The 24,874-nt window shown below is 41.9% G+C and overlaps 1 protein-coding gene across 5 annotated transcripts in view; it reads right to left on the bottom strand.

Moving 5' to 3' along the window:
* Nucleotides 1-24,874, bottom strand: part of ADAM11 (ADAM metallopeptidase domain 11) — a 1,438,613-nt gene that overhangs the window by 980,980 nt on the left and 432,759 nt on the right. For all 5 annotated transcript variants that reach the window (XM_044055102.1, XM_044055103.1, XM_044055105.1 and 2 more), the window contains exon 5: nucleotides 13,419-13,501. In XM_044055102.1, coding sequence (XP_043911037.1) covers nucleotides 13,419-13,501 — 83 coding nt within the window. The remainder of the gene's footprint in view (nucleotides 1-13,418; nucleotides 13,502-24,874) is intronic.

The raw sequence follows: 24,874 nt of genomic DNA, 5'->3' as shown, positions 1-24,874 counted from the left end.
ATCAGCACGAAATTGAAAGTCACCTTGAACTGATTCAGAGAATTTCCAAACTCTCAGAGGCCAAAGAGGCTGATAGTTCAACATGGGCTTGGTTAACCAACCTGTTCTCAGGTTGGGGAGGTGGACTGTTGAAGTTGATTTTGTTAATTGCAGTATTAGCAATTGTTGCTTTTATTGTCTTATTTCTAATCAAAGCACTGACCTTGAAATTAATGTCTTCAAAAACTGTGGAGAAAGTGCCTAAGTTTTATATGCCTGCAACTATGACTGTAGATAATGAAATGACAATGTCTTTCAATGATGAAAAGACTAGTAGCATGGTTATGCTAGATTTATGGCAAATGTCATCATTCTCTTTCGGCTTTTCCCGTTAGGGGTCGCCACAGTGGATCATCTCTTTCTATTTCTTCCTATCCTCTGCATCTTGCTCTGTCACACCAACCACCTGCATGCCCTCTCTCACCACGTCCATAAACCTTATCTTAGGCCTTCCTCTATTCCTCTTACCTGGCAGCTCCATCCTTAGCATCTTTTTCCCAATATACCCATCATCCCTCCTCAGCACATGCCCAAACCAACGCAATCTCATCTCTCTTGCTTTGTCTCCAAACTGTCCAACAGGAGCTGACCCTCTAATATACTGATTCCTAATCCTATCCATCCTAGTCACACCGATTGCAAATCTTAACATCTTTAACTCTGCCACATCCAGCTCTGACTCCTGCCTTTTTGTCAATGCCACTGTCTCCAACCCATATAACATAGCTGGTCTCACTACCCTCTTGTAGACCTTCCCTTTCACTCTTACTGGTACCCGTCTGTCACAAATAACTCCTGACACTCTTCTCCACCCATTCCACCCTGCCTGTACTCTCTTCTTCACCTCTCTTCCACATTCACCATTACTCTGAACTATTGATCCCAAGTACTTAAACTCGTCCACCTTTACCAACTCTACTCCCTGCATCCTCACCATTCCTCTATCCTCCCTCTCATTTACACACATATATTCTGTCTTAGCCCTGCTGACCCTCATTCCTCTGCTCTCTAGAGCATATCTCCACCTCTCCAGAGTCTCCTCTACCTGATTCCTACTCTCACTACAGATCACAATGTCATCTGCAAACATCATAGTCCACGGGGCCTCCTGTCTGATCTCATCTGTCAACCTGTCCATCACCACTGCAAATAAGAAAGGACTCAGAGCTGATCCTTGATGTAATCCCACCTCCACCTTAAACGGATCTGTCACTCCCACTGCAGTCCTCACCACTGTCACACTACCCTCGTACATATCCTGTACCACTCTTACGTACTTCTCTGCCACTCCCGACTTCCTCATACAATACCACAACTCTTCTCTAGGCACCCTGTCATATGCTTTCTCCAAGTATACAAAGACACAATGCAACTCCTTCTGACCTTCTCTGTATTTCTCCAACAACACTCTCAGAGCAAACATTCTAAGGCCCTTCACTGGTTCAATTAAGTAATCCTACAAGTTAGCACTATTAAACCATAAGCACTACTTACTCTTATACTCTTTACGATTACCCTGTCCTCTATTGGTCCGTCTTAAATTCAGTTTCCCTATATTACTCTAGCATGTCCAAAGGTCAGTCAATGGTTTCCTCTCCAGTCCAGCTGGTGAATCTGGGAATTTTGAGGCAATGTTACAACTGTCTCATGTACACGGACAACCCTCTCCTCCTCCAAACAGGTTCAAATATATGTGAGAGATGCAACTATTTAGCCAAACTGGAGGCTGAGCTCTCTCATCTCAAAACTGGTGTAACCAGTCAGGAGGAGAAGGTAACCTCACACAACACAATTCCAGTATCACATAGTCCCACCACATCAGCGAACCAAACACATAAATACGCAAAAACATACTCGGAGGCTCTAAATAAAAATCTACCTAAGCAACAGAGACCTCCAAAGCAGACATCCAAGCAAACGCTACCTCAAAACAAAACACGCACAACACATAGCCCACAAAGTCAGTGTGCCAAGCAGCCACAGCCCTTAAGGCTGAATAACACACCTGATACTCTTGTAATAGGTGACTTTATTGTCAGACACACTGACGTCCCGCTCACCAGCTGAATAAAGAGACGGTCACGGTGAGCTGCCTGTCGGGTGCTAGGATCTGCCACATAACGCAAGCACTCAGGTCACTCCAAAGCAAATACAAATGTGACTCAGTCATTGTACATGCTGGTGTGAATGACCTGAGACGTACCTCCCTGGACTACATGAAAAGAGACATACAGGAGCTCTCTGATCATGTAGCCCAGGCTGGTATGACCCTGACCTTGAGCAGCATCTTACCCTCACCTAGAATGATGCCACAGTACAAAGACAAAATGATCAATTTTAACAATTGGCTAAAATGTTGGTGTCATTCAAAGGGGATCCAGTGTCTTTCAGCCTGGGATGACATGCTCGACAAGCCACGTTGCTTCGCTAGGGACGGCTTGCACCTGTCACCACTGGGCTTTTGGATATTGGCACAGGCTCTTGCCACCCCCATAGTGCCTTTTTTAGGCAAGGCTCAAAAGTCAAACCCACCCCCATAGACAGCACAAGGAACAAGAAACTAAGGGTAATGCTGCTTAACGCCAGAAGTCTTAACCTCAAGATGCACGCACTCGAAGCTCTCCTCAGTATGGAGAACATTGATATCTGTGCAGTGACAGAAACCTGGTTCAAGGCTCCAGAGAGCACCCCAGCACTACCAGGCTATACCTCATATCATGCTTTTCGCCCCAAAACCCAGACCGAACCACAAAAGGAGGGGAGTTTCCATATTTATCAAGGATATCCACACCTCCAGGTTAGTGGCATTGCACGGTATCGGAGACCATCCATGTGCAACTAACAGTGGGCAAGACTGCTTTTCAGTTTATAGCATCCTACAGACCACCCTCTCAAAGTCAGGAATCCCACTCGGCTTTCCTGAAAACATTGGAGAACATGAAGATCTCTCTGAACACCATTATATTGGGTGACTTCAACTACCCAAACATTGACTGGGAGCACTACTCAAGCCCCAGCACCTTAGCCCAAAGGTTCCTGGAAATTATAAACTCAAATGCTATGGAACAACTAGTCACCACTCCCACAAGAGGGGACAACATACTAGACCTGATCATTACCAACATGGGGACTCTATGCTCCACACCAGAAGTATATCCCTCATTGGTAAGATCAGACCATAAATTAATTTCACTGGATGTCCACATCCCGACCCCACCCCAGCCCAGAAAACCACAGTGAAAAACTTCTCAAAAGTGAACTTCTCACTTCTCAAAACCGAAGTGGAATCCTTCAAGGCCCCAGGGCCAGTGGAAACTACGGCCCAAACTGCAGAATCCTATATAAATGCATTCTACGGACATCTCCAGGAATGCATGGATCATGCTATCCCAAACAAAACCAAGACCCAATCATCCAAAGGCAGGCATCCAGTCTGGTGGACCCCTGCCATAAACAAACTGTACAACAGAAGGAGGAAGCTACTACATGATAGAGCAAAATCCCTAATAGGGAAGGCATCTCTGATCAGTACTAGCAAAAAATTACGATCCCTCATAAAATCCTCCAAGGCCAGCTTCGAGAGAAAAATTGCACAGGACACCAAAGACAATCATAAGGCTTTTTTCAGTTATGTTAGGAACCTGGGATGCAACTCCCAGACTTGTTCTGAGTTGATTCTAAACGACAAAAAATACACTGAACCCACAGACATCGCCAATATCCTGGCAGACAGGTTCAGTGTAAACTTCCCCCCCCCCAAAAGAGCAAGTATCTATCCCGGCAGAGGGCTGCCTCCCAAACATCCCTGATGCTCAGGTGAAGGCTGCCCTCTACAAAGCAAAAAACACTGCTTCCATGGGACCAGATGGCGTCCCAGGTTGCGTCCTGCATGAACTCCAAGAGGAACTAATCCCTCAAATAAAACAGCTATACAATCTCAGCCTGACTACAGGATGTGTGCCCACAGAATGGCGTACAGCAACAGTGGTCCCACTCCACAAAGGTGGAGCCTCTACGGATCCTGGAAACTATTGCCCTATAAGCCTGACTAGCTTAGTCTGCAAGGCTATGGAGAGGATCATCATGGAGCTCATAAACAAAGACATTAGGGACCTACAGACACTAGATCCTACCCAGTTCGGCTTTGTCAAGGGCAGATCCTGCCTTTTGAACCTGGTTGACTTCTTCGAAACAGTCACCAAAGCCATAGATGAAGGGAAGGTAGTCCACACAGCCTATCTGGACCTTGGAAAGGCATTTGACACAATACCCCACTCGGGCATCATAGATAAGCTATCCAGCTTAAATATAAACCCCTATGTCACAAGATGGGTCGCAAACTGGCTCAAAGACAGAACCCACAGAGTGAGAGTTGCTGGAGCCATGTCAGACTCGAAACTGGTCACAAGTGGCATCCCACAGGGTTCTGTCCTGGGACCACTCTTGTTCGGTATATACTTTTCCGAGGTACAGGCAAATGTGGAAGGACTATGGCTCACCAAGTTTGCAGACGACTGCAAACTGGGCGCCATAATCGACTCTCCAGCTGTCACAAACATCCTTCAAAAAGGTCTCACAGAGACAGACAACTGGTGCCAGCACCATGGTTTAAAGCTAAATGCCAAAAAATGTACAGTCATACCCTTTGGCAAAAACAATGTGCCCACAAATTACCACATAGGCAGAAACCCATTAAGTACAGAGAAAGTTATTAGGGACCTGGGGACCCAAGTTGATAGCAATCTCTCCTTTGAAAACCACATTGCCAAAGTGGTTAGAAAGGCCTTCTACATAGCCCACCTCATCACGAAGGGTTTCACATCTAGATCAAGAGAGGTAATCGTGCCCCTTTATTCATCCCTCATCAGGCCCATCATAGAATACAATGCCCCTTTTGGGATGTACCTTACCCGACACCTGCAGCAATTAGAGAGACCCCAAAAATATCTCACCAAGAGGATCAAGGGTCTCAAACAGATGTCATATGCTGCTCAGTTAAAAAAACTCCAGCTCTACTCAGTTGCATACCGCCTACTTCGAGGCGATCTATGCCTGACATACAAAGCTATGTCAAATCCAGAATTAATGGACATGCTCCACCTCAGTAAATCTAAATCCCTTAGAGCCACACTCTTGAGGGACTTGAACCTCAGCACAGAAATAAATAGAACTTGCTGGAGGGACAGGTTCATAACCCAGAGGCTCCCTTCGCTCTGGAATAGAATTCCAGTTCATGTGAGGCAGAGCACCTCACTGAATCTCTTCAAGAAGAATCTCGATAGGTGGATGGGGGATCGTAGGTTTGTCCCAGGGATTACTCCCGTGTCACTATTAGATAGACGCACAGTAAACTAAACCTTAAAAAGGGCACAGTATACTCAAATCAAGGGGTGGCGTAAGCCATACAGAATCGGGCTAGGCTTATAATTGCCCCAGGGCAGATGGCCTAGTATGAACCTATGAAACTATGGTCAATTCTAAGGATGTTATAACGTGAGGGATGATATCATTGTCTTTAGTAACTGGTTTGAGCCAGGTTTCTGTGAGACACAGGATGTCAAAGGAATGTAAGTCTAGTGTGGCATGAGGTTGGGTAATTTTGTTATTTAAACTACGAATATTGAGGTGGGCAATGAGAGTTCAAGGAAGAAGAGGGGATATGGGAAATAGAGGTGAAGGAAGAATGGGAGTCAGGGAATGTATTACCATAGGTTCATAGGCAAGTACTAGGCTATGTGCCCAAGGGCATTTATAAGCCTAGCCAGGATGTGTTGGCTTTCACCATCCCCTTAGATTAGTTCCCTTTGTCTCTGTCCAGCAGAGCCATTCGTTCCCTGCGCCACTATCCAGCAGAGCTACTGCAGTGATCCCCGGGGTAAATTTTTTGTTTCCCATCCACCCGTTAAGGTTTCTCTTGAAGAGTGTTAGTGAGGGGCTCTGCCTGATGTATATTGGAATCCTGTTCCAAAGCATGGGGAGCCTCTGGAACAGGAATCTATCCCTCCAGTTGTGGTGAGGTTTATATCTTTAGGGTGTGTGGCTCTCCGGGATTTGTTTTTTTTTTTAGGTGGAGCATGTCCATCAATTCTGGGTTGGACATGGCCTTGTATGTCAGGCAGAGATCACCTCTGAGTAAGCAGTATGCAACCGAGTATAGCTGGAGTTTCTTGAGTCGGGTTGCATAGGGCATCTGTTTGAGGCCAGTAATCCTCTTGGTGAGGTACTTTTGTGGTCTTTCCAGCTGTTGCAGGTGTCTTGTACGGTACATCCCAAATGGGGCATTTTATTCTATGACGGGTCCAATGAGTGATGAGTAGAGAGGCACAATAACCTCTTTTGTTCTAGATCCAAACCCTTTTGTGATTAGGTGGGCCACATAGAAGGATTTTCTAACCACCTTGGCAATATGATTATCAAAGGAGAGATTACTATCTGCTTGGGTCCCCAGATCCCTTATTACATTTTCTGTATTTAGGGGACTTCCACCTATGTGGTAGTCCATGGGTACTTTGCTTTTTCCAAAGGGGATGACTATGCACTTTTTGGCATTTAGCTTGAGGCCATGATTTTGACACCAGGTATCCGTCACAGTGAGACCCATCTGGAGGGTGTCTGTATCCACCGGAGAATCAATTGTGGCCCCTAGTTTGCATTCGTCTGCAAACTTGGTCAGCCATAGTCCTCCTATGCTTGCCTGTACCTCTGAGAAGTATATACCAAATATACCCTGGCCCTGGGTTTGGGTGAATGTCACCGTGTAGTAGTAGGTACTGAAGATTGTGTGGAAGTTTTGCTAGTTTACATAAAATATGGTCTATTTTTCTGGTTTGGAAATACTATGGTTTAATCTGTGAAACTGTGAGAGAATGTAGGCTGATGAGGATGTAATGTTACTGTGGGTTTGTGAGGCTGATAGACAGAAAGGGGAAGTTTGTTTAAAGGAGTGTTGAAATTGAAAGGAGCTTAGGAATTCATAGCCTGTGAGGCTATGAGATAGAAGTAGAGTGGAAAGAATTATGGGCAAGAGGAGGAAATTAGAGAGTTTTAGTAAGGCAGGGGTTGACATAATGAGAGAATGTGGGAATGTAAGTAATGAGAAAATAAGGGGTTATAGAAGGGCAAATATGAGGTGGGTTTGTTTAATGAGGAAAGTATAGATAGTGGAAGGTGTGAGTAAATTAGTAACAGATGGTTGAGTGTGTAACAAGATATGTCGAGCTATTGGTTGATGTGGGGTGGGGGTGTGGCTTCTAGCAGTATAAGGATAGGTGCCCTGGGGGTGGGTGGTAATTGGGGTTAGGGTAGGGGAGTGGAGTGAGTCCGCAGGGCAAACGGAATGGGCAAGAGCAGTAAGGTAAGTTCAGCCAAAAGACAATCAGCTGTCTTTCGTGTTTGGCATAATACAGAAGTAAATAAAGTGAAAACTGGGGAGCAGAGTATATAAGCTTATCAGATATGTGTAGATGATTTAGTAAAGCGATAGTGAGGTTCTCATGTGCAGAGAGGGAGATTAGAATTGTAATGAAATGCCAAAGAATGGGTGTAGGACCTGAGGGATAGTTAGTTTTAATGCTTTAATGTAGGTAAAGACTGCCACCTAGTGGTCAGGGGAGTAATAGCAGCTGGGGGGTAGGCAATAAGCTATTCCAAAGGGATAAGATACAGGATGAGGGGACAACAGGGTGGTGGGAGGAAGTGGCTTTGGGTCTGCGGTAGGCTACTAAATCTCACACTGGAGTATATATATATATATATATATATATATATATATATATATATATATATATATATATAGGTATACTTCAAATAATCTAAACAGCATAATACCAACAGTACAAATAACTAAACTCAAAATATTGACAAAATTAGAGTTGTACTAGGGAAGGGTTTATGCCCTTTCCCTTACTGCTGTGAAACCTCAGAGTTAGTGTATATAATTTCATCTGTCTTATATAGTAATGGCTTGTTCCTATATAAGACAAATGCCAGGTTCTTATGTGTGTATGTGCATGTGTGTTTTAGGGCTTGATAAATCAGTTTTGTACAGGTAAGGTTTCTAGTAAGTAGTTGAAAGTGAATTTTGTTAATGTGACTGGGTGGTTGAAAGACAGTGGTGTGCATTTGTTCGGGCAGTGTGTGATGTGTGTAGTCTGCTGCTTTTGGTGTGTGTGTGAGTGATTTGCTGATAAGTAATGGCATGCTTAGAGCTTGTGATGTGAGTCGTTCAATACAAATGGTGCGTGTGTGTGTGTGTGTGTGTGTGTGTGTGTGTGTGTGTGTGTGTGTGTGTGTGTGTGTGTGTGTGTGTGTGTGTGTGTGTGTGTGTGTGTGTGTGTGTGTGTGTGTGAGCATTGTGAATGTGATGGTAGGGAGCTTTATATGAAGATTAGTTTGTTTTGTCTGTGTTTTTCTTTTTTTTTTTGATTCTGTGGCTGTGACAAGTCTACCATCAAAATTTAGAACTGAACCCAAAAAAAGCAATAAAAAATGATAGGACACACTAATGAGTAGAGCAGGCTGATGTGTTCCTTAACCACACAGCACTTTATCAGGTGCATTAACAGCAAATCTCACTTAACAGATCTGTGAGATGGGAAGCTGGCATTATGCCCAACTCCACAGCATATGGTCAGTGGAAAGATAAAGAGCTCCAGTTACCAGTGCACTCTAGTCCATCAGCATCTGCGTAATGCATTACTGGCCTTACACAGACTTAAGATAAAGATTAAAGGAGTACATTTGATGCACTTTGTCTGTAAAGGCTTTCTCAGCTGTGAAGTGCTTATGTTATTTAAGTAATAATTTTAATGGCTAATCAAGAAAGGTGCGCACAATTGCTGTTATGTGCCAACATATCACCAAGGTGATTATCTCAGCCTCACTGCAAGCTATCAGCTTCCAACTGCTTTAGCTGTCTGGCTAAGGAAGGGCTGTTGTATAAACAGTACGATACAGTAAAATGAGAAGTAAATATATCTTAGGATGCTTATCCTGAATAATACCATAACAGTCTAGCATATCTAGAATACAGTGTCAGTGGCACAACAAGTAGCACACTTGCCTTTGGCTCAGAAAGCTTTGGGTTCTATTCCCACACCAGGTAGATCAATTACTGACACTGTATACAGCATAAGGGTGGTACTGCACTCCTGAGTGTGTCATCCTTCGATGAAATGTTACTCCAAGGCCCTCTCTGCCTGCAATGGTAGTAGCTCAGGTGGTTGTAAAAGATTCCATTGCATCTGTCAAAAAGAGTAGGGGAAGTGTCCCTGATGTCCTAGTTAAATTTCCCATAATACTGTAAATACCACCTCAGGTCTCCCCTGAAACAAGGCTACTAGCCTAGTGGGCCTAACCCAGTCAACAAAAGACAAATAAAATAAAATGGTTTAAAGAGTTAATGTGGTACTTAGTTAACTGACAACACCCAGACTCGTATCACACTATTAAGCACCTTATGTCAGCTTACTTGTAAATCACATTGTTTTCACACCATAACATTTTTTTCACCCAGGATTGCTAACAACAAGTTTCTGGTTGGGTTTACTTCTGTCCTCTATTTGGTGATGAGGAATCGTATTAAAGCATTGAAAAGCTATATATCCAACCAACATGCATACCTTTCAACTGTACAGATTTTTGCCTTGTATTTTAGATTGTTACTCATAAAATTGTGGTTTTCTGGCAAATCATTGTAAAATCTTTGAGGCTGAAGTCAGAAAAAAAATGTTGGACAATCCAAAAAACCAACAGCTCAGGGTAAGGTATCACCTCACAAAAAAACACAGTAGACAAGTCAAAGAAGAAAGGTGAATACGCCATGGCAATCAAAGCAAACCAGATAAAAGTCAATGCACAAAATGATAAGTCCCAAGGTAGATGTTAAAAACCATCCCTTTATTTGAGCAAGTAAGCACTTTCACGTCTCTCTAGACGCTTCATCAGACTTGAAATAAAATCCTGTATTCAAGACTACTTAAATATCACTAAAACACCAATGAAACACTTAATATCAAACACATGACAAAAGGAACTTGTACCATTGGCACAGAACTATTTAAAAAATAAAAATAAAGATACATAAATATGCACCATAATACAATATAAAAAGCATAACATTAAAATCAACAGTCTGAGTAAACCTTATTAATAGGTACTGTGTATGTATAAACATATAAACAGCTGTGTACAAATAACTAAAATTAATGCCTGAGTGGTCTATCTACTAAGAATGGCCTCAGTGAAAATTTGTCATTGAGGCCATGTCCCTTATCAGCCGCTAGCCTAATAATCCATTTGGCTTCCTCCTTTTCAGTACTGTTGTTAATATTTCCAAGCCTTTCTGTAGCACACATATATCCCAGAACCATAAACTTAAAAGTATGTGTCATGCCATGTTGCAAAACATGGTTAGCTAGAGCATTACACTTATTCTCTCTATGAATGGCATAGATGTGTTCCCTAATCCATTCTCTTAATGTTCGATTAGTCTTGCCAACATAGAAACAATGGCATTTACTACAGAGAGCAAGATAAACCACATTCCTAGATTTGCAATCTGCATAATGACTAGTTTCATACTTAATACCAGTATCTGGATGTTCAAAAGTATTGGTGTTCATAATAAAACCGCACTGATTGCAGTTACGACATGCATATGTTCCCTTTCTATGGGAAATAACCCTGTTCCTCCTGTTCTTTTCATAACAAAGCATTCTTTTTAATGACTTAGTATTCTTATAACTAAAACCGGGATTGGTGCCTACCAGGCTCTTAATACTGTCATCTAATTGTAAAATTCCCCAATGACTTCTAATAATGTCAACTACAGAACCATTGTTATTAGTATTGGGAATAACTATCCTTCTCTTCACTTGTCCATTACTAGTATGCTGTGTCCATGTAGGATTCCTTCTCTTAATATAAGGTAAACCTGCCTTATCACGTTCAACTTCATGTAACACTTTGAGATCCTTTCTATGGTAACCTCTCTCCATAAACTCCTGTTCCATTTCTACAATGGCATCATAAAACACCGAATCATTACTTATTAGTCGAGAATGGCGTATAGCTTGATTCTTATTTATATTCTTATGTATATGTGGGGGGTGCATGCTATCTCTATGTAAGATAACATTCCTCCTGCAAGGTTTCCTATAAACCTCTGTTGTTATTGTCCCTTTTTCCTTGTGCAACATGACATCTAGAAACTCAATCCTATTCTGAGATCTCATACTAGTCAATGTCAGAAAGGTTGTGGTACCATTTATATATGTAACAAAATCTTCCAAACTATCTAAATCTCCTCCCCAAATCAAAAAAACATCATCCACAAACCTTCTATAATACTTGATAAACTTAGAGTAAATCATATGTTCTAATATGTACGTGGATTCCCAATATGCTAACACCAAATTAGCATATGAGTTGGCACAAGATGTGCCCATCGCTACCCCTGTTGTCTGTAGGTAGTAGTCATTGTTGAAGGTAAACACATTATATGTAAGCACTAGTTCTAGTAGCATAGTAATCCTCATAATCTGATTATTAGTCAAACCTTTATGTATCAAATATAACCTCAGGAAATCCACTCCCACATCATTCGGTATACTGGTGAATAGTGATTTCACATCTAACGTCACCATGTAATCAGAATCTCTAAGCTTACTATCAAAATTATAGGGTGCTAAAGTTTCTAGAAATTGTTGAGTGTCACGTAAGATGGAACCTGTGGAATCTACTAAGGGTCTTAATTGCTTCTCCAAGTAAATTGACATGCTCTCTGTCAGCCATCCTTTACCAGAGACTATTGGTCTTAGGGGAGGTTTATCCATCTCCTTATGTACTTTGGGGAAACCTCTAAACATAGGTACCAAAGGTTTTTCAATTAAGAAATATCTATACAGATTATCATCAATGACATTGCACATTAGCATGTCATACAAATCCGCATGTACTGTTCTAATGACTATCTAAATCAGACATAGTGAGCTTCCTATAAGTAGTATTATCTGATAACATTTCAATGACAGTACTATCATAATAACTCCTATCTAAAAGCACTGTGGCACCCCCTTTATTATCTATTAATAAGGTTTACTCAGAATGTTGATTTTAATGTTATGCTTTTTATATTGTATTATGGTGCATATTTATGTATTTTTATTTTTATTCTTTAATAGTTCTGTGCCAATGGTACAAGTTTTCTTTGTCATGTGTCTGATATTAAGTGTTTCATTGGTGTTTTAGTGATATTTAAGTAGTCTTGAATACAGGGTTTTATTTCAAGTCTGATGAAGCATCTAGAGAGATGTGAAAGTGCTTACTTGTTCGAATAAAGAAATGGTTTTTAACATCTGCCTTGGGATATATCGTTTTGTGCATTGATTTTATCTGGTTTGCTTTGAATGTCATGGCATAGTCACCTTTCTTCTTTGACTTGTCAGAAAAAAAATGACAGACATTGCAGATTCAAACTTCATACTCTTCATTAAATTTATTCTAATGCAAAACCTATTATTCTATCAACTTTCTACGTTTGTAAGAAATATTTAAAAACTGTGCCTGTTTTGTCTATTTTCAAGCCTTTGTCCAGCTTTCTTGCTCTAACAGGTTGAGAGCTATGACTGACAGATATGATGGAATCTACACAGGGGTGCTCAAGAGGCATTCCTTTTTCCACATCTTGACTTTGAAACCTTAGTGTTTCTGTCAGTGCAGCTCAACTAACCACTCTACTCCCACACTCAAAGCATACTGTTCACATAAAAAACTCTATTTAATTTCTGCTATGCCAGTCTGGATAAAGAATTCTTTTAATTACCTGAGTCGCACATGCCACAGTATAGAAACAGAATGGAAGGTGCATGGTGCATTGTGAAATGCAGTGCATTATACTCACTGGTGCCTGCTAACCCTTCTACATGCATTTCAATTCATTTCACAAGTTCTACAGGGACAGTTGCTGTATAATAACTCAGCTGGGTTTACTGCAGGATGAGGCTTTGAAAAGAATGACAAATGCATCATGTGTGAAGCCAACTCGGTTCATCTTTCTACTTACTTGCTCTCATTAAGTTATTTACTTCTGACTTTGAGTCCATCTTTCATGCCTCTATCCCTGTCTCCATTCTGTCCACCATGGGACAATACCTATTCCTTCTTCTAACCAGAACTTCCATTTATCATCTTCTGTCAACAACAAATGAAACACAACCTGTGCTTATTATAGCATTCAACCCACCTTCATCTGTACGTACAACTGGCATTCTGTAATTTCAGCAGTATATTTTACACTGGGTGTTCCATCTCCACTACCTTTAGGACTGTATTACAATATCCTAAATTATCAAAATATAGGACATCACATGTATACTCACTGAAGGCCTTGGCAAGTTGAAACAGCCACAATGGATTCTGCATCTCCCCTAACTTTTCCATGGTAATAACAGTGCTCTCCCCCCTGAAAGAGAATCAAAAGACAATAATGAAAAAAAAGGGACACATCTTTGCTGTCACTGCATTTGACAGGAATAAGTCATACCTGCAATGCTTTTGCAAAAACATAGTCAGAATGATAAAATTATTTACGTTATTACATCAATGAAGCATGTTTGTTCTGTCAGGAAATACAGTAGCTGTGTTTCTTCAGCACTTGTAATTTTTACAACAAAAACGTAAAAACAAAAACTACTTTGTCAGGTAAGGGGCTTACAGTCAGTTGCTTGGATCACCAAGGCTAGGCCACAGTTGCACAAGTGAAATGAATATTAAACTCCACCCTCACATTAGAACTGTATGCCTGTCTGTCTTGTGCATTCCTGGATTTGTCACTGTATTGGAACCTACTAACTTTCCAGAAGGATATGCTACTACCACTCGCTGTCATTCATTATGGAGACATATCTGTTGACTCATACCTCTCAACTGTACAGATTTTCACAGAATGCCCAGATTTTTGCCTTATATTTTTGGTCCATTTTTTATAAAATTGTGGCTTTCTGGCAAATTACTGGCAAGTCATTGAAGACTTGAAATTGGAAAATGACAGACATTTGAGTTTTACACTTCATACCCTTCAGAAAATTCATGCTAATGCAAAACCTGCTATTCTATCAACTTTCTAAGCTTGTAAGACCAATATTTCAAAATTGTCCCCATTTGTACAACATTTTATGGCTTTGTCCAGATTTTTTTAGTCTAAGAGGTTGAGAGGTGTGGCTGACATTTCTTCTCAGACAATTTTCTCTGTTTTTAAATTGCATGCTTTTGTTTTTGCATTTTATTTTGAAACAGTCTGCTTTCTTGGTTTCATACCCCCCAATGCACCATAAAGTTTCTATGATATGAACCTTCAGCTTCATTTTATTCTTCCACAGTACACACAATATCATTTTCTATAGAAATGTTGCACCCTGTTACTTCACTTTCTATTGGAATGTCCAAAGATAATGTCTTACCCACAGTCTGGACAAAGAAAGAGCTGTAAACAGAAATATTTCTAATATGCATGTTTATCTATCTGTCTGTCTATTGGGTCTATGTCAATTGGATGAAGGACCAAGTTGTCATAACCAATATGGTCGATTGTAGAACCATTCTAAATGAGATTGTAGTACAGTGGGGATCATGGAATCTATCCCACTGTAATGCAATCTCAGAGTTGGAAAAAAAAGAAGTTATGTACTTACCATAACATTCCATGCTTGTAGTCTAGTCCATCTCACCTACATTCTTGCTGGATGGGTTTGGAGCCGATATTCGGCTCCGACTCGGCCAATACTAAAGCTCAAGAGCTTTTACTGGCTCGTGGCTAGCTCCTATCCCATGGTGCATCATGGCAATTCCCCAGATCTAGTTTGCAAGAAAGCAATAAATACCTGTCAGGTAAGACCAGTGTCAGAGCTGCATACATGCAGACAAAGGATTTTGAAAATATAATCCATGCCAGGTGGACAACAAAAGAGAACCAGGTCAGACAGCACCAGAAAAGTCCACCAGATCCCCCAGAAAACAGGAAGGGGGTTGGAGGGAGGGACGCAAGAATGTAGGCAAGATGGACTACAAACATGGAACAGTATGGTAAGTACATAACTTCTTTATGTTATGTAGTCCTATCTCACTGTAATTCTTGCTGGATGGGACAGGGCCCCTATCACTTATATCCTGGGTGGCTCAAGCGAAGAAACTCTTCAGCACAGTGGACCCAAAGGAAGACCTGTCCCAGGAGGCCAAATCCAATTTGTAATGAGTGACAAAAGTATGTGGTCTTGCCCAAGTAGCTGCTGCACAAATAGTATCAATTGGGAGCCTAGATCTAAAGGCATATGAAGTAGCTACAGCCCTAGTAGAATGACCTTTAACTTTGGGGGGGTAATTGTTTGCCAGCCTGTTGATAAGCAAATGATATGCAATCCGAAAGCCACTTTGAAAGAGTACCCTTAGAAACAGAAAAGCCCTTTTTCTTGTCGGAAAAGGAAACAAAAAGTTGATCTGATTTTCTGAATTCTTTAGTCCTATAGAAATAAAACCTGAGAATTCTGTGAACATCTAACTGGTGTAGTCTATACTCAGATTTATTAGAGTGGTTTGGAAAAAACACAGGTCGCTCAATAGTAGTATTCGGATTGTGCTCTGAGCATATCTTGGGAAGAAAGGAAGGGTTTGCCCTGAGAGATACTCTATCCTTGTGAAAAATAATGTAAGGAGGTTGAATAGTTAGAGCTTGCAGTTCTGAGACTCTCCTAGCTGATGTTATGGCTACTAAGAATAGTGTTTTCCATGACAACAATTTTAGGTCTGATGAAGAGGATGGCTCAAAGGGTGCAGACATCAAAGATGAGAGAACTAAGTTTAAGTCCCAGGGTTCTAATGGTTGTTTGATTGGAGGCCTGAGAAGAAGAACTCCTTTTAAGAAAGTTGTACACAAGGAGTGCTGCATGACTAGATTTCCCATGAAGCCAAAATGGAAATTGTAAATGACAACTAAATGAACTCTAACTGTAGCGGCTGCCACTCCTTCATGAAAAATTGACACTAGGAAGGATAAGATAGATTCTATAGGAGCCATATATGGATCTAAGCCCCGGTTCATAGCCCAAAACGAAAACCTTTTCCATTTGCTGGAGTATAGTTTCTGACTGGAAGGTTTATGGGATGAAATTAGAATGTTTTTGACCGCAGGGAATAGGGGAATACACCTGGCTATTTGTGGAACTGGAGCAGCCATGCTGTCAATTTGTGGGTGTGGATGTGGGTCTATATCAGTTCCACAAAAATCCATTTCAGCGAATACCAAAAGAGTGACAAGTATTAATCAAACCGCGAATAGACTGAACACACTAAACCGCGAAATTTAAAACATCGGTCATAGTCGGCCAACCCCACCACCCACTACATACTACCTACCCAAACAAAACAAATAAACCACATATATACACTAACCAAACCGTACTCCTAACCCTAAAGTAAAGCACCAAAACCCAACTTCTAACCCTACACTAAACCCCATATACACAGCTATCTATGCACTATCCTTAACCCCTTCCTAAGCCTAAGGTCCGTAACTACCGCACACTTCCCCTAAGGAGATATACCCAAACAAAATAAATAATACACATAAATAAATTTAACAAAACCCTATTTCTAACACTACACTAAACCCCACATACACAACTATCTATGCACTATCCTTAATGCCTCCCTAACCCTAAGGTCCGTAACTGCCACACACTTCCCCTACGGAGATATACCCTAACAAAATAAATAATACACATAAATACATTTAACAAAACTCTACTTCTAACACTACACTAAATCGTACATACATTACTTATCTATACACTTACCTTAACCCGCACCCTACCTTAAGGTCCATAACTATCGCACACTTACCTAACGGAGCTATTCCGCAGACAGGCCAACCAAAACACTTCGACATTTCGGATTTCTCTGTTTTGGATGTTCGGCATTTACGTAGTTTGCGCAATACGTGTCGATCATTTCATATTCTCTTAAACGGCGTTTCGATCGTCTGATAGGGACCTGTGGATGGTGGGATGGAACTGTCCCGATTGATGAATCAGGAGATCTGGAGATGGGTCCAGAATCCACAGTTCCTCCAAAAGGTAGGGCCATAGGAAGGGAAACCAAACTTGTTGAGGCCAGTAAGGAGCAATGAGGATCAAGGAACTCCTCAACTGTCTTGCTTTCTGTATTACCTTTGGGATGAGTGGAAAAGGAGGAAAGGCATAAAGAAATCCCGGGGGCCAATCGTGGACTAGTTCATCCCTGGGTGACATCCCTGGATGGTGAATGAGGGCAAAGTAGCTGCTGCATTTTGTGTTCAGGTGAGTGGCAAATAGGTCGCAGCAAGGCTGGCACCATCTGTGAAAGATCTCTTTCACAACCATTGGATTCAGGGACCACTCGTGAGGCATCAGAATTGCTCGGCTGAGTTTGTCTGCTATTACGGAGGATTTCCCCAGGATATGCATTGCTATCAGGAAGCGTTGAGTATCCATCACCCATTTCCAAACTCTTAAGGCCTCTCTGCAAAGCGGGTAAGACTTGGATCCCCCTTGCTTGTTTATGTACCACACAACAGACATGTTGTCTGACTGAATTGCAATTGTCCCATTGGGAAGGGAGCTGTGAAGTGCTTGCAACGCATGCAGCACCGCTCTCATCTCAAGTGATTCTCGTAGTTCTGCCAGGTACCTTGGACTGTCATTCCCATATAATGCCCCCCCACCCCACCCTATCTGGGAAGCAACCTTGGTCAAAACTGCTTTCTCTTGGAGAGGAACAAGTGGACGACCAAGGATAAGTTGTTCTGTGGGCAACCAGCATGTCAGATCCTTCTTGCATGCATTTATCAAAATCTGGTGAGACAATGGAAGGTCTTGCATCGACCATTGGGCAAATAGCAGCCACTGAAGTATTCTCATGTGTAGACGAGCAAGAGGAACTAATAGGATGGAAGAAACCATAGTCCCTGGGACTTGAAGGACTACTCTGGCCTGAACTTTTTGTTTGTTTAGCAAGGATCTGACTTGACTGTGTAGAGACTCTACTCTTTCCAGTGTTAGCCTTACTGACATGGTGGTTGTGTCTATTTCTGAGCTTAAACATACAATGTGCTGCAAGGGAGAAAAGACTGATTTTTTTTAGGTTGACAGTGATGCCTAGATGGTGCACAAGGATAGAGTCTCAGCCCTGGTTCTGATGAGTTGATGCTTGGTGGTAACAGTGAGGAGCTAGTCGCCTAAGTACAGAAACACCTGGAATCCTTGACGTCTCAGGTGAGCTGTTACCACTGCCATGCATTTGGTAAATACTCTGGGGGCTGTAGTGAGACCAAGCCAGAAGCGTAAGTGTCTCCTGGAGCGCCTGTCCATTTTGATGTGGTAGTACGCAGTCTGGAGATCGATTGAGCACATCCAGCTGTCTTTCCTGATAAAGGGAAATATCAACTGCAGAGTGACCATTCGGAACTTCGATTTCTTTGCATGCTTGTTGAGCCTGCTGAGATCTAGGATTGATCTCCAGTCCCCTGTCTTTTTGGAACTAAAAAGAATCGAGAGTAAGTTCCGGATCCTATTTGCTTTGTGGGGACTTCTTGGATGACTCTTTTTTGCAGCGAGATGACCTCTGATGTTCCACGGTCTAGTTGGATGGGTGGTACATCTGGTAGAGACCGGTTTGTTGGGGGTTCGAAACAAAGGGGATCAGGTAACCTCTGGATATTATGGTGTGTACCCAAAGATCTTGGGAGATGGTTAGCCAGGCGCTTGGGTACAGTGATAGATGACCCCCGACTGCCTCCAGAGATGGACAGTCGGGCAACCCCTCAGGGACGATGGAAGGGACGATCAGAGAAGGTTTCTCTGTCTCCCTGATGCTGCAGACCTCCTCTGCCACGAGGGCGGCATCTTCCATTAAATCCTCCCCCTCTGCCTCTGGGGGAGGGTTGATCTTGTGCCTGAGGAAACCTTTTTGGGATTTAAGGAACCACATTTTCCCTCCTGTATTATACTTGGGATAGGGTCTAGACGGGAGAGAGAAACAGACTCTGACAGCAGATAAGGTTTTCCCTTCCTGCTCGTAACTAGTCAAAGTCTCTTTCACTTGGGGTCCAAAAAGAGATGAACTATTAAAGGGGACATTAGTGAAGGAAGACTTGAAGGACTCCGTAAAATTACAAAGACGCATCCACAAATGTCTCCTGAGGGATATTCCTGCTGCAGCTGCCCTACTCGCTCCATCTGCCACGTATGAGATCAGCCTCATTGAAGAGTTAGCTATGGAAGCAGGGGTGGAGAGCTGTGCAGAAACCTTATCCATGGAACCTGGAGCTACTGAACCCTGGAGGGTATCTCCTAACTCTTTCAGGAGATCCCTCTGAAGATGGGTAAAATGAGTAAGGTAATTCAGCGATTTCAGTGTAAATGCCACTGAAGAAAAAGTACGCTTTCCATACCTATCCATCATCCTGGACTCCTTGTTAGGAGGATGGATATTAGAGGATGTCTCTGATAACTCCTTCTTGGTGGCCGCTGCTACCACCATAGCATCAATGGGAACTCCCTTACTAAGAAAAGTCTTGTCCTCAGGTGCTGTCATAAACTTATTTGGCCTCCTCGGGACGGGCTCCACTGAATCTGTAGAGGTTGAAGCTTTCCGCGATATGACCCCTAAGAGTTGGTCATAAGGCAGTGTCACCCAAGAGGTGGAAGGTTGGGAACCAAAGGCCTCAAGATACAGTGATTCATCCTCAGTAGGGTTAGAGGTCTTCCAATCACCCCTCTGTCTAAGGATTTCTAGGATGTCAGAAAAAGAGACATCCTTGGAGGGGGAATCTAGGGGACCCTTCTGATTCCTCTAAATCAGTGTCTGACATGACAGACTCAGGTGAGTCGACATGCTTCCTCTTACACAGCCTCTTTCAAGGGAGCTCTCCAGTGGGATAATCTGGGGAGGTCTCAGAAGAGGGGGCACCTTTAATGGGGTCTACTTGGGCCTCTGGCTCCCTACGCTGTGGGGGTGGCAGGGGGGAAGAGGGTGCTGCCTGCTGCTGGTGGGACACAGGCTCCAATGGAATGGCTTTAGCAGAGGATAAAACCTTCTCTATAGCTTTGAAAGCCTTCCCCCCTCGCTCCGAAGAAGACCTCCACTCCGAGGGGATGGATGGTCAACTCCTAGCAAGGGGGAACGGCTCAAAAGCAGAAGTGGGAGCCGAGCTGAGTTGAGCCAAGGTTCCGAGAGGGAGGTTCTGTTCCAATGAGAACCCAGGGTGACTGTCCCCCTCAGAGTCAACACGAGAGCATCGGCTCCCAGATCCCTCAGCTCCAGACTGAGCCATCGAGGATAGAGTAATTGGCTCTGAGGAATCAGGTTGATTCCCCTGAGCTGATGGGTCCAAGACAGAAGAACCTGAAGTAATAGGCTCCGAGAGCAAAGTAGTTGGAGTAGGAACAGTTGTCGGTAAGGGGGTCGGCTACGAAACCTTTGGGTCCAGAGGGGCCAGTTTTCTTGCCAGAGCTGGATCCAAAAGTAACCTCTTCACCACCCGCTGGATGTCCTCATCAGATAGAGTCCTGGAGGATCTGGTGGAGACAGAAGGAGATCTCCTTCTCTCCAAAATAGGAGATCTCAAAGTGGGAGACACTACCTGGAATTCAGGTAAAATTTTCGGCACTGAAGGTTGTCCCGGAGCTGAAGAGACCAACAGCACCGAAATGGGTGAAGCTGAGTTGGAACCGGAACATCTTGGCTCCGACGCTTTAGTCTTTTTAGCCAGCTTTGAAGACAGGGCTGAAGATTTTATTTTAGAGGATTTTGGAGCTGTCTGACCAAGTTCCCAGCTGTTCCTGGAAGGAACTAGTCATGAGACCCCTATCAATGAGTTTCCTCTTTCTTTCATTTAAAATTCTAGTGCTAAATGCGTGACAAGACGTGCAGGGTTCCTGCAAATGGGCTTCACCAAGGCAATACTTGCAACTGGTGTGGCTGTCTGTGAGAGACATTTTCTGCACACACCTATCACACTTTTTAAAGCCCGAAGGGAGATGCTCTTTATGCTCCTTAACATTATCTTTAGACATTCCAACTATCAGGAATAGATAAATATTAACTACAACAATAAAGAGAAGAAGAAAGAAGAAGAGAACTTTTTTTTTTTATAAACACTCACACAGGGAGGAAAGGCCCTCTAACTTAAACGGGCACTACGGCCCTCTAACTTAAACTGGCTGTACAGTCCTATGGGGGGAATAGGGGTCTTAACTTTCAAAAAACAGTCACACAAAAGACAAAAAAACTATATATATATATATATATATATATATATATATATATATATATATATATATATATATTAAAATGGATAGAAAAAGTAGGAAAAAGGACTAAATTTAGCAAATAAAGTTTTACTAAGCCAAGGAGCCAGTAAGACACAACCTCAAAGCTTTCGCGGCAAATGAGATCTGGGAAATTGCCATGAGGCACCATGGGATAGGGGCTAGCCTCGAGCCAGTAAAAGCTCTTGAGCTTTAGTATCAGCCGAGTCGGAACCGAATATCGGCTCCGAATCCATCCAGCAAGAATTATGGTGAGATAGGACTACATAAAATCACTGTTTGTGTTGTTGGTGGGTATTGTGTAGATTTATGTCAGTTTTTCGATTAACTACATTGTTGACCATATGGTCTCGACCATATGGGTTTTGGCAATGTATTTTTTCTATAAACTGACATAGATCCATATATGAATACATACATACACACACACACACACACACACACACACACACACACACACACACACACAGAAACATTAATGACACACTTAGATATCAAGGTCTAATAAACTGATGCATCTCCTAGTAAACACAATCTTCAACTCATTTATGTACATCACATGTGCATCATCAACTTCTCAAAGAGTCAAAACTAGAAAAACAAAATTCTAACAACTCAGTTAAGATAAATACTGCATGTGCTAAAAATAACTACTAAACAACATCTAAACCACCACAACTTAAATAAATCCCCTAGAGCATTAATCTGACTTTGGAGTTAAAAGCACTTAACAAGAACTACTACAAATAAAAACAAAATTCTAAAACCGCAGTCAGCTGTTTAACTATTTATTATCCTGGGACAGCCCACTAGGTAGAGCTGGCTATTCTCAGGGGGCAGCCCAGGAGTACTGCCTGGTTAGGTGGCTTGCTCAGAGTCACAAAGTAGGCACATAAAGGTGGGAGGAATCAAATCCTGTTCCCCGGATACAGGAATTAACTCTTTAACAATGCAGAACTTTAGCCCTCTACTTCAACTGCCAGACAGTTTCATCAATGGAATGAACCCAAACTAAAAAAAAGCTGAAATATCTTACATTACACAACACTACCAGCTATCAATGTAAACAACACTATAAAAACAGCAACAAAAAAGTCCCAACCTAATAACCCCACACATGCGCCATATTCTTTACAATCTTTCATTGTATCAAAATATAAGCCCAAAAGTGTGGAAAATTTATCAGTTATCCCTTTGCCCCAAGATACAATTACAAAACCCAATTCACCCTCTGGTTTTCAACCTATTACTATAATTCCTCTCTTGGTAACATAATCTAGCAGTAAATATTCAAATTTCATACTGTCTCAGTGGCATATGGATTATGTGCCTGTACAAACCCACACTGAAAGATTTCCAGAGCTCAGAATTCCCTCCTATGATTCCCTGGGATAGGATATCGGCTAAGCCCCTCCCATCACAGAAGTCTAACACCTGGCACACAATGTCAGTTTTTCAGACATTTAGTGCTAAGTAGGTAAAACCAACAATGACCAAAAGTAAGAATTACCTGAAAACCACCAGTTTGCTGCCAAAAAACACCAACACAAATAACCAAAGCCAACCAGACACCATCGAACTATATATATATATATATATATATATATATATATATATATATATATAGTTTGCCATCAAAATGTCGGAAAACACTTACATGAACTTGGAAGGTTGAAAGACACTCTTCCAAGGTGTCATAACTTCTATTTTTAAATGTCTGAATCCACAAGAGCGAATACACACTATAGTGGGGATCAGAAAATTTACCCTTTCCCTCACTGTAGTGCAATCTCGGAGTTTGTATACATTATATATATATATATATATATATAAAAGTAGCAGGGGGTGTGGGAGGAGCAGCCCCCCCACATGGGGAGGTGCAGGGTGGCTTGCCCCCCCTGCAAAACATTCATAGGACATAACCGGAAGTCTGGGTAGTTTTGATAAAGTCAACATTCCTGAGTTGTCAACTTTCCTAAATTACCACTTTCGGTTATGTAATTTTTTCAGCATTTGGATTTTATGACATTTTAGGTTAGGTAAGTGATCACTCGCACAAGTGTGCTGTGCGACTTTGATAGTAAAACTATATATATATATATATATATATATATATATATATATATATATATATAAGAAAAATAAGGGGGATGGTGGGTGGGTGCTACCACTGAGGGAGTGTGAAATTCAAATATATGCAATACAGGTAAGTAGTAGGGCTTACACAACTGTAGTATGTTTGTCACTCACACATTGCCTTGGTGGTATATGGGTAGATTCTCGAAACTTACCCTACCTAGGAGGAGGAAGGATAAAGATCCAGGAATCAGGAATCCCTGTATAATGGTCCTCATAAAGCCTGTTCCGGAACCTGAGAAAGAATCCAGTTTGTTGTGCTTTATAAAGGTATGACCAGAGGACCAGGTTGCTTATATATTTACTTATTTTATATATATATATATATATATATATATATATATATATATATATATATATATATAAGTAACAGGGGGTGTGGGAGGAGCAGCCCCACCACAGCCCCCCCACTTGGGGGTGCAGGGGGGCTTGCCCCCCCCTGCAAAACATTCATAGGACATAACCGGAAGTCCGGGTAGTTTTGGTAAAGTCAACATTCCTGAGTTGTCAACTTTCCTAAATTACCACTTTCAGTTATGTGATTTCTTTCAGCATTTGGATTTTATGACATTTTAGGTTAGGTAAGTGATCACTCGCACAAGTGTGCTGTGCGACTTTGATATATATATATATATATATATATATATATATATATATATATATATATATATGAAAAATAAGGGGGATGATGGGTGGGTGCTACCACTGAGGGAGTGTGAAATTCAAATATCTGCAATACAGGTAAGTAGTAGGGCTTACAAAACTGTAGTATGTTTGTCACTCACACACTGCCTTGGTGGTATATGGGTAGATTCTCGAAACTTACCCTACCTAGGAGGAGGAAAGATAAAGATCCAGGAATCCCTGGATAATGGTCCTCATAAAGCCTGTTCTGGAACCTGAGAAAGAATCCAGTTTGTTGTGCTTTATAAAGGTATGACCAGAGGACCAGGTTGCTTCCTCTAGTATACTTCTAGAGTCCACTCCTTTCATAAACTAACCACAAAAAGAGATGAAAAAGTGGGATCCATGGGCAAACATGATGAGATGGCCGCAAGATGTACCTTGATAGATGTATAAGATAAGCCATCATTGAGTAGTTCTCACAAATATTTAAAAACCAGAGGAGTAGACACTATACTGTGCCCCCTGTTATCAGTTAGGTACCACCTAAAAAACATCTTCCACCTGTAAACGTATGATTTTCTATTTGCAGGATTTCTGGCCTCCTTCTGTACCTGCTGCACACCCACATATAACAAGTGCCTACAAGATATCAAGACAGAATCATCCAAGCTGTCAGTTGCAATTGCTCTAGGTTGGGATGCATCAGTTGCCCC

The sequence above is a fragment of the Protopterus annectens genome, chromosome 13.part0, assembly GCF_019279795.1.
Source record: "Protopterus annectens isolate FY-2018-M chromosome 13.part0, PAN1.0, whole genome shotgun sequence".
In the NCBI taxonomy this organism is placed as follows: Eukaryota; Metazoa; Chordata; order Ceratodontiformes; family Protopteridae; genus Protopterus; species Protopterus annectens.
The sequence above is the reverse complement of the archived record's forward strand: the minus strand, read 5'-3'. Positions and strand labels throughout refer to the sequence as shown.